This window comes from Hylobates moloch, unplaced genomic scaffold (genome assembly GCF_009828535.3).
Source record: "Hylobates moloch isolate HMO894 unplaced genomic scaffold, HMol_V3 SCAFFOLD_13, whole genome shotgun sequence".
Taxonomy (NCBI): Eukaryota; Metazoa; Chordata; class Mammalia; order Primates; family Hylobatidae; genus Hylobates; species Hylobates moloch.
The window spans coordinates 81,989,578-82,005,260 of NW_026652288.1; the positions used below are offsets into that span (position 1 = coordinate 81,989,578).

Sequence of the window (15,683 nt, forward strand, 5' to 3'; positions counted from 1 at the left end):
ATTTTGAGATACGTCCCATCAATACCTAATTTATTGAGAGTTTTTAGCATGAAGGGTTGTTGAATTTTGTCAAAAGCCTTTTCTGCATCTATTGAAATAATCATGTGTTTTTTGTCTTTGGTTCTGTTTATATGCTGGATTACATTTATTGATTTGTGTATGTTGAACCAGCCTTGCATCCCAGGGATGAAGCCCACTTGATCATGGTGTATAAGCTTTTTGATGTGCTGCTGGATTCGGTTTGCCAGTATTTTATTGAGGATTTTTGCATCAATGTTCATCAAGGATATTGGTCTAAAATTCTCTTTTTTGGTTGTGTCTCTGCCTGGCTTTGGTATCAGGACGATGCTGGCTTCATAAAATGTGTTAGGGAGGATTCCCTCTTTTTCTATCGATTGGAATAGTTTCAGAAGGAATGGTACCAGTTCCTCCTTGTACCTCTGGTAGAATTCAGCTGTGAATCCATCAGGTCCTGGACTCTTTTTGGTTGGTAGCTATTGATTATTGCCACAATTTCAGAACCTGTTATTGGTCTATTCAGAGATTCGACTTCTTCCTGATTTAGTCTTGGGAGGGTGTATGTGTCGAGGAATTTATCCATTTCTTCTAGATTTTCTAGTTTATTTGCATAGAGGTGTTTGTAGTATTCTCTGATGGTAGATTGTATTTCTGTGGGATCGGTGGTGATATCCCCTTTTTCATTTTTTATTGCATCTATTTGATTCTTCTCTCTTTTCTTCTTTATTAGTCTTGCTAGCGGTCTATCAATTTTGTTGATCTTTTCAAAAAACCAGCTCCTGGATTCATTAATTTTTTGAAGGGTTTTTTGTGTCTCTATTTCCTTCAGTTCTGCTCTGATTTTAGTTATTTCTAGCCTTCTGCTAGCTTTTGAATGTGTTTGCTCTTGCTTTTCTAGTTCTTTTAATTGTGATGTTAGGGTGTCAATTTTGGATCTTTCCTGCTTTCTCTTGTGGGCATTTAGTGCTATAAATTTCCCTCTACACACTGCTTTGAATGTGTCCCAGAGATTCTGGTATGTTGTGTCTTTGTTCTCGTTGGTTTCAAAGAACATCTTTATTTCTGCCTTCATTTCATTATGTACCCAATAGTCATTCAGGAGCAGGTTGTTCAGTTTCCATGTAGTTGAGCGGTTTTGAGTGAGTTTCTTAATCCTGAGTTCTAGTTTGATTGCACTGTGGTCTGAGAGACAGTTTGTTATAATTTCTGTTCTTTTACATTTGCTGAGGAGAGCTTTACTTCCAACTATGTGGTCAATTTTGGAATAGGTGTGGTGTGGTGCTGAAAAAAATGTATATTCTGTTGATTTGGGGTGGAGAGTTCTGTAGATGTCTATTAGGTCCACTTTGTTTAGAGCTGAGTTCAATTCCTGGATATCCTTGTTAACTTTCTGTCTAGATGATCTGTCTAATGTTGACAGTGGGGTGTTAAAATCTCCCATTATTATTGTGTGGGAGTTTAAGTCCCTTTGTAGGTCACTCAGGACTTGCTTTATGAATCTGGGTGCTCCTGTGTTGGGTGCATATATATTTAGGATAGTTAGCTCTTCTTGTTGAATTGATCCCTTTACCATTATGTAATGGCCTTCTTTGTCTCTTTTGATCTTTGTTGGTTTAAAGTCTATTTTGTCAGAGACTAGGATTGCAACCCCTGCCTTTTTTTGTTTTCCATTTGCTTGATAGATCTTCCGGTATTTGTATTAATGGGTAGAATTGTTTGGATTGAATTCGCCAATAAAAAGACAAAGTAACTGAATGAATTTTTTCTTTTTTTTCTTTCTTTTTTTTTTTTTTTTTTTTTCAGACAGAGAATGTCGCTCTGTCACCCAGGCTGGAGTGCAATGGCACAATCTCGGCTCACTGCAACCTCCACCTCCCATGTCCAAGCAGTTCTCCTGCCTGTATCCTGTATCTGGGATTACAGGCATATGCCACCCCACCCACCTAATTTTTGTATTTTTAGTAGAGATGAGGTTTCACCATGTTGGTCAGGCTGGTCTTGAACTCCTGACCTCAGGTGATCCACCCATCTCGGCCTCCCAAAGTGCTGGGATTACAGACATGAGCCACCATGCCCAGCTATTAATTTTTTTTTGAAGACCCAACAGTAGGCTGCCAACAAGAGTCACCTCACTTTTAAGGACACCCATAGACTGAAAGTGAAAGGTTGGAAACAGATACTCCATGCAAATAGAAACCAAAAGAAGGCAGGGATAGCTAAACTTGTATCAGACAAAATAGACTTTTAAGTCAAAAACTGTAAAAAGAGACATTATATAATGATAAGAGCATCAATTCATCAAGAGTATATAACAGTTATATATGCACCCAACATTGAAACACCTAAATACATAAAATATTGAAGGATCTGAAGGGAGGGATAAATTGCAATACAATAATAGTAGGAGACTTTAGTACTCTACAGATAATCCAGACAGAAAATTAATAAACATTGGACTTGAACAATACTGTAGACCAAATGGACCTAACTGACGTTTCATCCAACAGCAACTGTATACACATCCTTCTCGAGCATACATGGAACATTCTCCAGGATAGATCAAATGTTAGGGTACAACACAAGCCTCAGCAAATTTTAGAAGCCTGAAATTATATCAAGTATCTTTGCAGACCACAGTGTTAAGAAACTAGAAATCAATGCCAGAAGGAATTTTGGAAAATTCACAAATACATGGAAATAAAAAACATACTTCTGAACAACAAATGGGTCAATGAAGAAATTAAATGGAAATTAAAAAATATTTTGAGGCAAATGGAAACACAACTTATTAAAATGTATGGGATACGGCCAGGCGCGGTGGCTCACACCTGTAATCCCAGCACTTTGGGAGGCTGAGGCGAGCAGATCATGAGGTCAAGAGATCGAGACCATCCTGGCTAACAGGGTGAAACCCCTTCTCTACTAAAAATACAAAAAATTAGCCGGGTATGGTGGCGGGTGCCTGTAGTCCCAGCTACTCAGGAGGCTGAGGCAGGAGAATGGCGTGAACCCAGGAGGAGGAACTTGCATTGAGCCAAGATGGTGCCACTGCAGTCCAGCCTGAGTGACAGTGTGAGACTCTGTCTTAAAAAAAAAAAAAAATGGATACAGCACAAGCAGTTCTAAAAGCAAAGTTTAAAGCAATAAACACCTACGTCAAAAAGGAAGAGAGATCCCAACCTAACATTATACCTCACGGAACTGGGGGGAGGGAGAAACTAAGCCCAAAGTTAGCAGAAGGAAGGAAATAAGATGAAAACAGAAATAAATGAAGGAGACTAGAAGAACAGTACAAAGATCAACAAAACTGAGTTGTTTTTCTGAAAAGATAAAATCAACAAATCTTTAGCTAAACCAAGAAGACACAAAATCAGAAAAAAAGATTACAGCAGATACCCCAGAAATACACAGGAACATTTGAGACTGTTAGGAACAAATATATGCCAACAAATTGGATAACCTAGAAGAAATGTATAAATTTCTAGATATATGCAACTTATCAAGACTGAAGAAATAGAAAATCTAACAGACCAATGGGTAAGGAGATGAAATCAGTAAGTTTTCCATCAAAGAAAACCCTAGGACCTGATATCTTCGTGGCTGAACTCTACCAAATATTTAAAGAACTAATACCAATCCTTCTCAGATTCTTTCAAAAAAGTAAATGAGGAGGGAATACTTCCAGACTCTTTTTTGCAAGGCCAGCATTATCCTCATATCAAAGGCAAGGCCATTACAAAAAATAATAATAATAAATTACAGGCCAATATCCTTTATGAACGTAGATGTAAAAATCCCTAGTATAACACTAGCAAACCCAATTCAACAACACATTAAAGGATCATCCACCATGATCAAGTAGGATTTATCCCTGGGATGCAAGGATGATTCAGCATACCCAAATCGACAAATGTGATACATCATTAACAGAATGAAGGCCAAAAACCATATAATTATCTCATTAGATGCAAAGAAAGTGTTTGACAAAATTGACAAGTTTATTGCTGGGTTATTTTTCAGTTCTAAATAGCAATAATAATAATAGCTAACTCCTACTGTGCACTAACTTCATACCGGGTGTGTTTTAAGCACTTCACAGGTATTAACTCAGTACTACTCAGATAGAGTTCCATTAATTTTATTTTCTTTTTTAATTATCAGCCAAATCTCTTATTGATTTGGTTTCGTTTCTGCTATTTTTTTCTGTGTCTATCCATTGACTCTAAGCCATAAATTTTTATGCAATTTTATTGCATAAAAATTAAGAGGAAATTATCATTTCCTCTTAAGTTTTTTGAGGATTGGTTTCATTTTGCTGGAAGAACCTTGTGAGACCTTCTTCCTCCATTCCCCTTCAAAGACTCTTGTTAGTTTCAGTCAACCAAAATGTGAGAATGTCTAAGTAAACTGGTCATTTTCAAATTTCTGTAACAGTAAGCCTCTTGATGATTATATTAATGTTAACAAAATAGGAAGAAAACATCCCAGATTCTTAATAGAAGAAATCAGGTTTGTCATACAGAGATGAACACTCAAGACAGACCACCAAATTATTTAAATGTTAATTTGTGATAAAGTGGGCTACATCCAAAAAAATTCCTCAAGAAAACAAGTAGGCATGCCACAAAACTGGGAGAAAATATTCTCAACACATATATCTGGCTAAGGACTTAGATCCAGATCACATAACAAGGCCCTGCAAATTAATAAAAGTCAAGCAAATTGCAAATTAAAGATAGGCAAAAGACTTGTACATACTATTCACAGAAGGTACATGAACAACCAGTAAGCACGTGAAAAGATGTGCAGCATCTTTAAGCATCATGGAAACTCAGTTGCGGTACCATTCGCACCCTCTAGGATAGCTAAAATAGAAAAGACTGACGATCAATGTTGAAGAGGATGTGGTGCAACTCAGACTTCATGCTATTAATGGGAGCGCAAAGGGATACAATCTCTTGAGAAAACTGTTTCTTGTGAAGTTAACTACAGAACTACTCTGTGACCCAGCACTTCCTTGTATTTACCTAGAAAAATAACTTCTCAAAATTTGAACAAAAACCTTCATAACATTCTTATTAATAGCATTTTTATTATATGAAACCTCCAAACTGGAAATAACCCGAATGTCCATCGAAAAGAAAACGGAGGAATTGAGGTAAAGTTATAAGGAACTACTACTGAATACTCGATAACATGAGTGAATCTCATAGGCTCAGGGGAGTGTGTTCTGCATGATTCCATTTATATGAACTCCTAGTACAAGCAAAATCAGTTACGGAATTAGAAGTCATTATAGTGTCTACCTCTTGGGGTGGAGGTGGGATATCTTGAGGGGATGTGTTTGTAGTGTATCCAGTTGTCAAAAAATCATCCTGCTGGAAAATTTACATTTTGTTTGGTCAGTTTTTGTTTCCATTTTAAAATGTTAACTTTGTTCTTGGGACTAAAAACGTAGACCTATTTGTATTATGACATCTTCTGATTTATAGTCTAAATCAGGAGTCCCCAACCCCCGGGCCAGGTACCAGTACTGGTAAGTGGCCTGTTAGTAACCAGGCCGCACAGCAGGAAGTGATTGGCAAGCAGGATCATTACTGCCTGAGCTCTGCCTCCTGTCAGATCAGTAAGGCATTAGATTCCCATAGAAGCATGAACCCTATTGTGAACTGTGTATACAAGGGATGTAGGTTGTGTGCTCCTTATGCGGATCTAACACCTGATGACCTGAGGTGGAACAATTTCATTTCGAAACTCCCCCTGTCTGTGGAAAACTTGTCCTCCACAGAACCAGTCCCTGGTGCCCAAAAGGTTGGGGACCAGTGACCTAAATTATTAAAATTTAGCGAGATGCATCTTTACTATTTAAAATGTCAGCTGCATTTCTAGTCAGGGCCTTATCTCCTTCTGTCAAAGTTCGAGTCACTGGATTTTATATTGTTTCATTCAAAGTGTGTTGGAATACGCTTTTTATGGTTGGAATACAGATTGAGAGAAATATATTTTTATATCATTTTGGTTACAAGAGTGAATGTGAATATAAACCAAGAGTGAATGGAGTGAATCTAAACCAAGATTATTCTAGAGACAACAGTATTGCTATAAATTAATTAACTAGGACTCTTTCTTTTCCTGAAGGTGTACAAGGGAGAAGAAGCCACATTCCAAATCTCAGGCCTCCAGACCAACACAGACTACAGGTTCCGCGTATGTGCGTGTCGTCGCTGTTTAGACACCTCTCAGGAGCTAAGCGGAGCCTTCAGCCCCTCTGCGGCTTTTGTATTACAACAAAGTGAGGTCATGCTTACAGGGGACATGGGGAGCTTAGATGATCCCAAAATGAAGAGCATGATGCCTACTGATGAACAGTTTGCAGCCATCATTGTGCTTGGCTTTGCAACTTTGTCCATTTTATTTGCCTTTATATTACAGTACTTCTTAATGAAGTAAACCCAACAAAACTAGAGGTATGAATTAATGCTACACATTTTAATACACACATTTATTCAGATACTCCCCTTTTTAAAGCCCTTTTGTTTTTTGATTTATATACTCTGTTTTACAGATTTAGCTAGAAAAAAAAATGTCAGTGTTTTGGTGCACCTTTTTGAAATGCAAAACTAGGAAGAGGTTAAACTGGATTTTTTTTTAAAAAAAAAAGAAAAAAAAAAAGAAGAAAAGCATACCAGATACCAAAAGCTAGCTTTCTTATGTTTTCCTTTAAATTTTCAGATTTACCTTCATTCTGTTTTCACTGATGTCTTTTGCAAGCCTTTGATTTTTTTTTGTTACAGTTTAGTAATTTATATTCACCAGTCACTTCTTATGTCTTGAACATCTGTATCTGTAAACATGAATCACCGTGTGTGTACTTACAGGGCTAGGATTTCAGTGTTGTCAGACTATTACCACACAGCAACAGCAACATACAGAAGATATGTTCACTCAGATAAGACTGCCCTAAACAACCATTTTGTCACTCAGTTATTTAACTGTGTTTGGCTCATTTAAATCAAAATGTGTACTTTAATCTAAAATGTTTTAATCATCTGTATTTCTTATAATTTTAACACTATGAGCTGCCTGTATAAGAAATCAAGTAACCAGAATGCACCTATAAATTATGGAGCATTGTAGATTTTACCACATCAATTCATAGCAGTAACTTTAAGAGGGCATTGTGCAATAGTTAGTTGTTTTCTTGTTCACCTATTTTAAAGGCTGCTTTAACTTGTTTGTTTGTCTTTGTATATAACTACTTCTAATCTAATCACTAGAGTTATTATATTCTGTTATGTTTGACCAGAATTATATGACAAGAACTGGTGACAGTTTAGTGCCTCTGCCCATTGTCCATGATTTACACTAATTGTGAGCAGTCTTCTTACGTGTCAGCTCATTATTTTTGAAACATTTGCCTTTAGGCTGTTCTTTGAGGTATCAATGAAGTGATTGAATTTCAATACCTTAATTCAGTGCACATAATACTAATGTAACAGCAGATGAAAATTGATAAAACCCAAAAGAGAGTCATCTAAATTTGTAGTTTCTATTTCTGTGGGTTTGCCTGGCCGTGGTTGGAGAGGGAATGGTGTTTGATGGTAAACACAGGGTGTTTGGGGATCAAGGAGCCTAGATTCTCTCCCTGGATCTGTCACTAACTTGCTGTGTGACCTGAACACGTCACTTTACCTCTCTGTGCCTCAGTTTTCCCATGCATGAAAAATAAAATAAAATAAAATGGGGATTCTAATGTTTGTAAGTGCTTTGAGATCTTTGACCAACAGGTGCTATTGGAGTGCAAAGTGTTACTCTTACGTGTTTATTTTGAGTCATGAGATAATCAATTTTAACCCAAAGTCATTGGATTATTTATATGAAGTCCATAATGTTCAAGTACCTCAGGGACATTTAAGAGTTGGAGGTGCAAATATATTCCAAAAGGGTGCAACAGACACAGTGTATCCCCCTGCTTCTGTTTTTGTATATTTTTGCTACTTGGTTTTTCTTGATCATAGCTATTTTGTGCTTGATCTTTATTGTCTAAGATGCAGTATCCTGTACTAGCTTATAATATTCCCATACCAAAGTCATGGGGAAACCAACATTATTTTGTTTTTGGTTTATTTATACTATATTCTGCATACAGTACTTTAAATGCCAATTACAGTGCAATCTTTATTTATTGTAAAATTTTTTAAATGTACTTATGTACTAATTTTCCCTTGTAGCATGTTATATTTTTGTGTTTTATACTTTTGTAATTTTAGGTCAGTCTTGTTCCTTGGCAACATCTGTAGTATTATTAATCTTCTGATATTTTCTTATGTTTTTAAAAAGATAAGAGCATCTAGTGCATTAAATGCCAAAAAAAAAAATCCATTATCAATGATTGAAACGTTTACATGTACCCAAAAACCATAATCATCTCTTGGAAGAAAATGCTGAGATCAATGAATTATTCTGTGTGCCTATATTGATGTAGTGAGTACTAGAGAGTTCTGTATTTTATTGACTATAATAATTAGTTTAATTAGCTTTGCAAACTGATGGCATCAAGGTAAATATATTTTTGCCAAAGTTCTGGCCTTCCAAAACTCACCCCCCTATTTAAATGTGTGCTATGACCCACTATGACACAGCATCTGCATTTTCTAAAAAATTCCATGCAGGTGTTTTGGGGAGAGGTATTTTTTAAGCAATGAAAATTCAACTGAGTACAAAGCCCCCTCTGGGGGGTTGGGGAAGTCTCTTTTTTGAAACACTTCAGAACTGCTGCTATAAAGAAATTCTCTGAATTGGTTGAATTTTTTTTTAAGTAAATAGTACTTTAGGCCAAAATTTATATGAATATTTGATCTTCTTGAGATTTTCGTACTATCATTTAACCACCAGGAAGCTGAAGTGTGTGAAATACAAAGCTGACAGCACTTTATTTTATTGCTCACCATTATTTGGTATTCATTATATTCCTTCAGTCGGAAAATTATTACTCTCTATGGCACTGTTTTCTATCACAAATATGTATATGTGATATTGATATATAACTATATATATTGCCATTACACACGAACAATAAAATAAAGTGTTCTATTAACCTGATCTCTTTGCCCTTTTGCTATGTGAGGAGTGAATGAGTGGCCTTCTGATGCTCTGACTCTTCTCTGTATGTCAAACTCATCCCTGGCACAAGAAATTCCAGTCATGTGAAGCAAACTGCCCTTTGTCCTCAAAGAAATTGTTGAAAAAGAAAACTTTTTAAAGAGATTTTTTTGCATATTCTCTGCCTTGTTCTTATCAACTTGAAATGTTGGCATTTTCTAACCTTGTTTTGTTGGCTACAATAATTCAGTATTCCTGTCAAAATTGAGAAGTGCCCTAATTGAATGTGTTTGAATGTTATCCTTGCACAATTCTTTAAATTGAAAGATAAAATGTTTTACCTCACTGTTGGACATACATTCCAAGCTTTTCAACTCTAGGAGAAAAAGAAAATCATGTTTTCCTGTATTGTAAATTTTAGACTATTTCATATGCATTGTATTAAAACTGCCATATCAATTTTAATGTATAGATTTTGCAAATACTATGCTATATGTAATACCTAACTGTATCTGTAGTGTATATGTAATATATTTATGCCCAATAAATGTTTTAATTCTTTCTGACTTAAGTAGGGTTTCTCTGCCATGACTAGGATTGCTTTTGTTGTTGTTGTTTTTTCGGTTTTTTTTTGGAGATGGAGTCTTGCTCTGTTGCCAGGCTGGAGTGCAGTGGCGCGATCTCAGCTCACTGCAACCTCCGCCTCCCAGGTTCAAGTGATTCCCCTGCCTCAGCCTCCCAAGTAGCTGGGGATTATAGACACTCACCACCATGCCCGGCTAATTTTTTTTTTTTTTTTTTTTTGAGATGGAGTCTTGCCCTTTCACCCAGGCTGGAGTGCAGTGGCCCAATCTCAGCTCACTGCAAGCTCCACCTCCCAGGTTCATGCCGTTCTCCTGCCTCAGCCTCCCAAGTAGCTGGGACTACAGGTGCCCGCCACCACGCCCAGCTAATTTTTTAAATTTTAGTAGAGACGGGGTTTCACCATGTTGGCCAAGATGGTCTCGATCTGACCTCGTGATCTGCCCGCCTTGGCCTCCCAAAGTGCTGGGATTACAGGTGTGAGCCACTGCACCCAGCCTTATTCTTCCCTTTTAAATACTTAAAGCACATTCAGATAAGTTGAAAATTCACGTGTTTTTGGAGGCCAGGCAGGTGGCCTTCCGAAGAGGCAGCAGCAGCTCAGCTCTTGCTGACCAAGGCCTTGAAGGACTGTGAGCCACAATCACATATGTCCATGTTTCAAAAGAAGCTAAAAGTCCAGATTTCCTCCATGGGCCAACTAAAAGGTGATTGTGGACTATACAGGCTGCCAGTTTAGTCCTTTATCAGTGTCTCTGTGGATAATGTACCTTGTTGCCTAATACTTTATCTGTCTACCAAAACTCAGGAGTCCAGATCTCCCCCTGTTCACCTGGCACACTGGGTGCTTCCTCTCCCCTGACAAACTCTAGAGTGTTCATGTCCTTTCCTGCAGGTCTCATTCAACAACAACAACAACAACAGCAATAAAACACAGTGTTCCTGCTATGGCCATGGTTTTGTGATTTTAGATGGTCTTAGTAGGAATTCCCACTATCTCTTTTATTTTTCAGGAAAATGGGTAAAAAAACTATAACTTTATTGAACCTCACTTATATGAAGCATGGTAATTCTGGGTAAAGATGACAAATTGAGCACATCAAATTTTGAATGCTCCTGACACCACTAAAACTAAAGGATTTTTTATTTTTTTAAGTCACAACTCAACCCTCAAGACTGGGAAGAAAGAGGAGTTATTGGCACCAGAATTTTGGAAATAAGATCAACAAAACTTAATTCTAATTTGGCAGAGGAGAAAATAAGCATCAATGTTTTTATTCTCAATGCAGGATACCCTAAAGGCTCAAATTGACAGCAACATATCCCTTTGAAGTGATAGTGAAGAGAGAGAGGAGGCTAAAATAGTATTGCTTGAAAGCTGTTTAAAATGCAGTTAGATCAATAAAATCCCTCCCCCCTTTTTTTTTTTTCAGCTGGACAAAAATGTTCCTCCTCCTCACCTACCTCCATCACTCTTGCAGAAGCCTAGAGGTGTATCCTCAGGAGAAGGTTCAAATAGAAAGTCCCTGGACTGGGAGACACTATCCGCAGTTGAGAATGAAGGCACCATATCAAAAGCAAATTAGTGAACATAGGCATACAGAAGAACATTACAAAGAGCCTCATAGGCTGGGAACAACAACAACAAAAAATCTAAAAATCTAAAAATCTTCAATGAAATGGTTCAGCCAGAGCACTCTTGGGTAGTACTTTTCAACCTGTACATTAATACCACCTAGGGAGCTTTTCAAAATTCTCATACCCTACACCAATAAAATGAGTATTGCAGAGGCATCAGTATTTTTTAACACTCCCCAGGTGATTTCACTTTGTATATGAAATTGAAAACCATTGCTGAAAAGTGAAACTCTCAGTCAGCAATCCCCTATCAGCTTTTTAGTCTTTCATCTTAACCAAGGATAACCTGACATCTGATGAAAGTGTCTAACATGGATGAAAAGCCCAAAACCAACAACTTGGAAGAATCAGAGACTACACGGAGAAGAAGCTTCAAAAACCTGTCATATCTCCAGAGAGATGAGAAAAGAAGAGGCATCTGTAGAATAAAGATAGACTAATATAGAAAAGAAACTGTTAACAAGAAAATGCTCTTGGAAATTAAACATTGAGTAGCATGGTTGGAAGCTGAAATTCAGCAAATAACCTGAAAAATTGAGAAAAAAAGAAAGGAAAAGATTAGGATCAGACCAGGACCATTCAATATCCAAGTAATAGGAACTCCAGAAAGAGCAGAGAAAATGGAGGAGAGGAAATCATTAAACACATGAGTTTCTAGAATAATAGGGTATGGGGGCACACAACACAATGGATGAAAATAGGACTTGTACTAAGGCTCGCCATCTTGAAGTTTCAAAACACTAGAGAACCTCCCCAACATGAAAAGCTGGTCACATAGAAGGATTGGGAATCAAGAGTGGCGTTAGACATAAGCGGTTGCTTCAAGATTTTGAAAGAAATATAATAGATTTCTCACCTGCCTACTCTCAATCAAGTGTAAGCTACCACGAAGACATTTTTTAAATTGGAAACTCTCACAAGTTTGCCTCTCCTGCACCTTTTCTCAGGAAGCTACTAGAGGATAAGCTTTCCCATATAAGTGAATAAATCAAAGAACCATCTATGAGATTCTGTTTCCAGTGCTTTTTATTTAGGTCAGAAGTTGGCTCTCTGACCCTACGCCACGAAAGGATTTATGCAAATATCACGTTCTTACCCTTTCCTCATCCCCAATTGACCTGAGTGTGCACATACATTTCCCTAAACAGGAGGATTGTAAAAATGACCCTTTTAAACAAATCTCTCAGGATATTTTGCCTTGAGCCAATTAAAATCAATACTTAAATTTGTCTACAGATATCCTTTATTCAGGGTGACAACTGAAAAATAATTCCCACCTCCACTGCTAGACTAGTACCTCAAAAGCTGGGAGAAGGGAGTGTGTGCATGGGGCAGCAAGCCTCATTTTAACTTTGCAGCATCTAGCACATTTTCTGGCCCATATTAGAAGCTAAAAAAGATTCGTTGAATTGAACTCACCTAATTTGGTAACCAAAAGTTGGCAGAACAGTGATGTGACTCATAGACTTGCCGCTTTGACCTGTAATCTTTGCCCTCAAGTGTGTTATTTTCAGTGCAATACTTTCTTTTTTAATGAAGTAGTTGTCAATATTTTAAAATTTGGAAATTTTACATGAAATACTGGAATTCCAGATTCTACTGAAAGTTGGAAGACGTGGCAACTCTAGGTCTTGTTCTGATATGGAGGTTATCAATGGAGATGAATATTGGCTGCCTTTGCTGTTTGGGGCATTTTGTTCTGCTCTTGATCACATTTTTCACTAAATCTCTGGCATGGATATGGATGTTATCTTTTCTAATATCTCCATCAAAGGTGAGTAAACATGGACAGGACATCCACAATGATGGAATGAGGACCTCCATAAATCCACTTTTCCATAAAAACAACAAAAACACTAGCAAAAAACTACCAGAATCAACTTTTCTAGAACTTTGGAAATTAACTGCAGGTTTGCATCCATCTGAACCTTGGTAAGAACAGCTGGTTTTGTGGCATTTTAACTCAATCTGCTCCATCCTAGCTCTCCGAAGCTCTGCCGTAGTCTTGGAACCAGCACCCCTGCAGCCAGGAGAGGGAGCATACTCAGTTTGGAGCTCCTCGAAACGTCTCCTCCCCAGAGCGTTGTCACTATTTATCCTACCTCACAGCTACCTGGAAAATGTACCATTTGTAGGGTGTTATTATTTAAACTGACTGGCAACTGCTCCATGGGAAAAGCGTAATACCCAGGGTACTTGTTGAAAAACCATCAGTGCAGTTGTTTAACCCAGTAGCTGCCTAGGCTGTAGTACCAGTTGAGGTAAATAAATAGGCTAAAAACTTGAAGATCTGGGGAATGAAATGTCCACAGGAGGCTTTTAAAAGTTCCTGACATAGTCATGGGGATCCAGCAGACCATATGCATCTGCACGGCTGTGCCCAGACTCAGAAGGTGGAGAACGCCCCCATCCTTCACTCCTGTCTGATGTCAAGGTCTTGGTTTAACCAGAATTGTAAACTTCCTGAGCTTTAAAGGTGTGCTTCAACATTCAGAGCCCTTGACAAAGACTGGAAGATAAATTGGTCCCTGGTATTTAAGGAAATCTGCGAACAGTCATTAGAGGACCATTAAGCTGAACAGAGATTACAGTGGCCAGATGCAAAGGAAGAAGTCTGGAACAATACGATCCGAATTCGTAACTCAGATTAACCCTAATAGGGAGTGGGGAAACTATGGTTAAAGGGTTGTTTGGTCTTAACTAATATTTTAGCCTTTTAAATGAAAAATGGGCCCCAGACGTGGTGGCTCATGCCTGTAATCCCAGCACTTTGGGAGGCCGAGGCAGTTGGATCACTTGAGATCAGGAGTTCAAGACCAGCCTGGCCAACATGGTGAAACCCAGTCTCTACTAAAAATGCAAAAATTAGCCAGGCATGGTGGCAGGAGCTTCCAGCTACTCAGGAGGCTGAGGCAGGAGAATCACTTGAACCTAGGAGGCGGAGGTTGCAGTGAGCCGAGATCGTGCCACCGCACTCCAGCCTGGGCAACAGAGCAAGACTCAGTCTCAATAAAATAAATGAAAAATGAATTATTTGTGTAACAAAAATCCATTTTTATGGCAAACAAAACCATATCAAAGAAATGAAATTTCTTCCCCCTTTTCTGAGTCAAAGGATAAATATAGTAAAGGATGGGTCTTAATTTTTTTCTTAGGACTAAAGATATGGATTTTTATTTTCTGTCCAATCAGTTACAAGAGAAATATGTTCAATTCAGGTAAAATTTTTTGCATCTATGAGCCATTGAATGTCTCTGATTTTCTACTATAACAGTGTTTCCCAAAGTAAGGCGGTTATACAAGATAATTCTAAGTAGCACATGTCTAACATCTTTCAAATTATGTAGTTTTTGTCATCTCTACCAAGGAGGTATACCAAAGAAAAACAGGTCAGATTAAAGTGGATATTTAAGTTGATAAAAGAAATATAATAAGTAACTCATAGTGCAAGGGCTACTCAGATATGGCAGAAATCAAAGGGATGATAAGCAAATGACCAAAGTTTGAGAATGTTGCACCATGGAACACTGCCTCCTGAGATACAAGTGGATCTGTGGAACAGAACACATTTGTATGCTAGCACCTGCACATACATTTTTTTTTCTGCAGGTGAAGAGTTCTGTTGAAGGAGGAGAGAGAGAAGAAAAACCTTGATCCACATAGAACTGGAAATTGAACTGGACTAGAAAGTTTGTGCAGCTGATCCCCACCAGCCTCAATAACTGGCTTAGAATTTCCTGTTTTACCGTGCATTTTTCCCTCCTCAGTACTTCTGGATAGTCACATGAGTGAAAATTGGCATTTGGAAAGTAAAAGTTCTTTAGCACAAACTCTGAAGGTTTTATATATATATATATATATAAAATTATTTTGCAGAGCCTGAGATAAGAAAATAGATGTTGGTTTTAAACTAGGCCTGGGGGAGAGAGCAAGGGTACAATGGGCCTCTTGTTTTGTCTGACAGCCTTTCCTATGAGCAGTGAGCCAGGGACACCCTCTTCCACCCCAACTTTATCCATTTGGTTCTCTAGAAGTTGTGTTCTCCCAAAACCCCTTGCACAGACTAAGGTGCATTATTCAAGAATTGGGTCCGTAGCCTGCACTTGGACCCATCCCTGGATGTGGAATTAAGACTCCAGTTGGTCTTGCTCCAATGGCTGAAGCTATAAGATGAAAAGCTTGAAAATTCGGGGCAGCTGGTTTTCTTGACGTAGAGAAAGCCAGTGTTTGGTGAGGGGAAGCAAGAAAGCTAGCAGGAAAAAAGAAGAGGATTAAGGAATAATTTATTTTTAATAATCTAATCTATTCCTATTAGATTATTAGATACTAATTCTATTAAGGAA

General features: G+C 37.9%; 1 protein-coding gene across 1 annotated transcript in view; it reads left to right on the forward strand.

Annotated features, from left to right (window-relative positions):
- The window catches only part of FNDC3B (fibronectin type III domain containing 3B), a 178,920-nt gene extending 169,234 nt beyond the window's left edge, over positions 1 to 9,686 (forward strand). The window contains exon 23 of the mRNA XM_032174003.2: positions 6,157 to 9,686. Coding sequence (XP_032029894.1) covers positions 6,157 to 6,468 — 312 coding nt within the window. The 3' untranslated portion in view covers positions 6,469 to 9,686. The remainder of the gene's footprint in view (positions 1 to 6,156) is intronic.
- Positions 9,687 to 15,683: the final 5,997 nt, after the last annotated feature.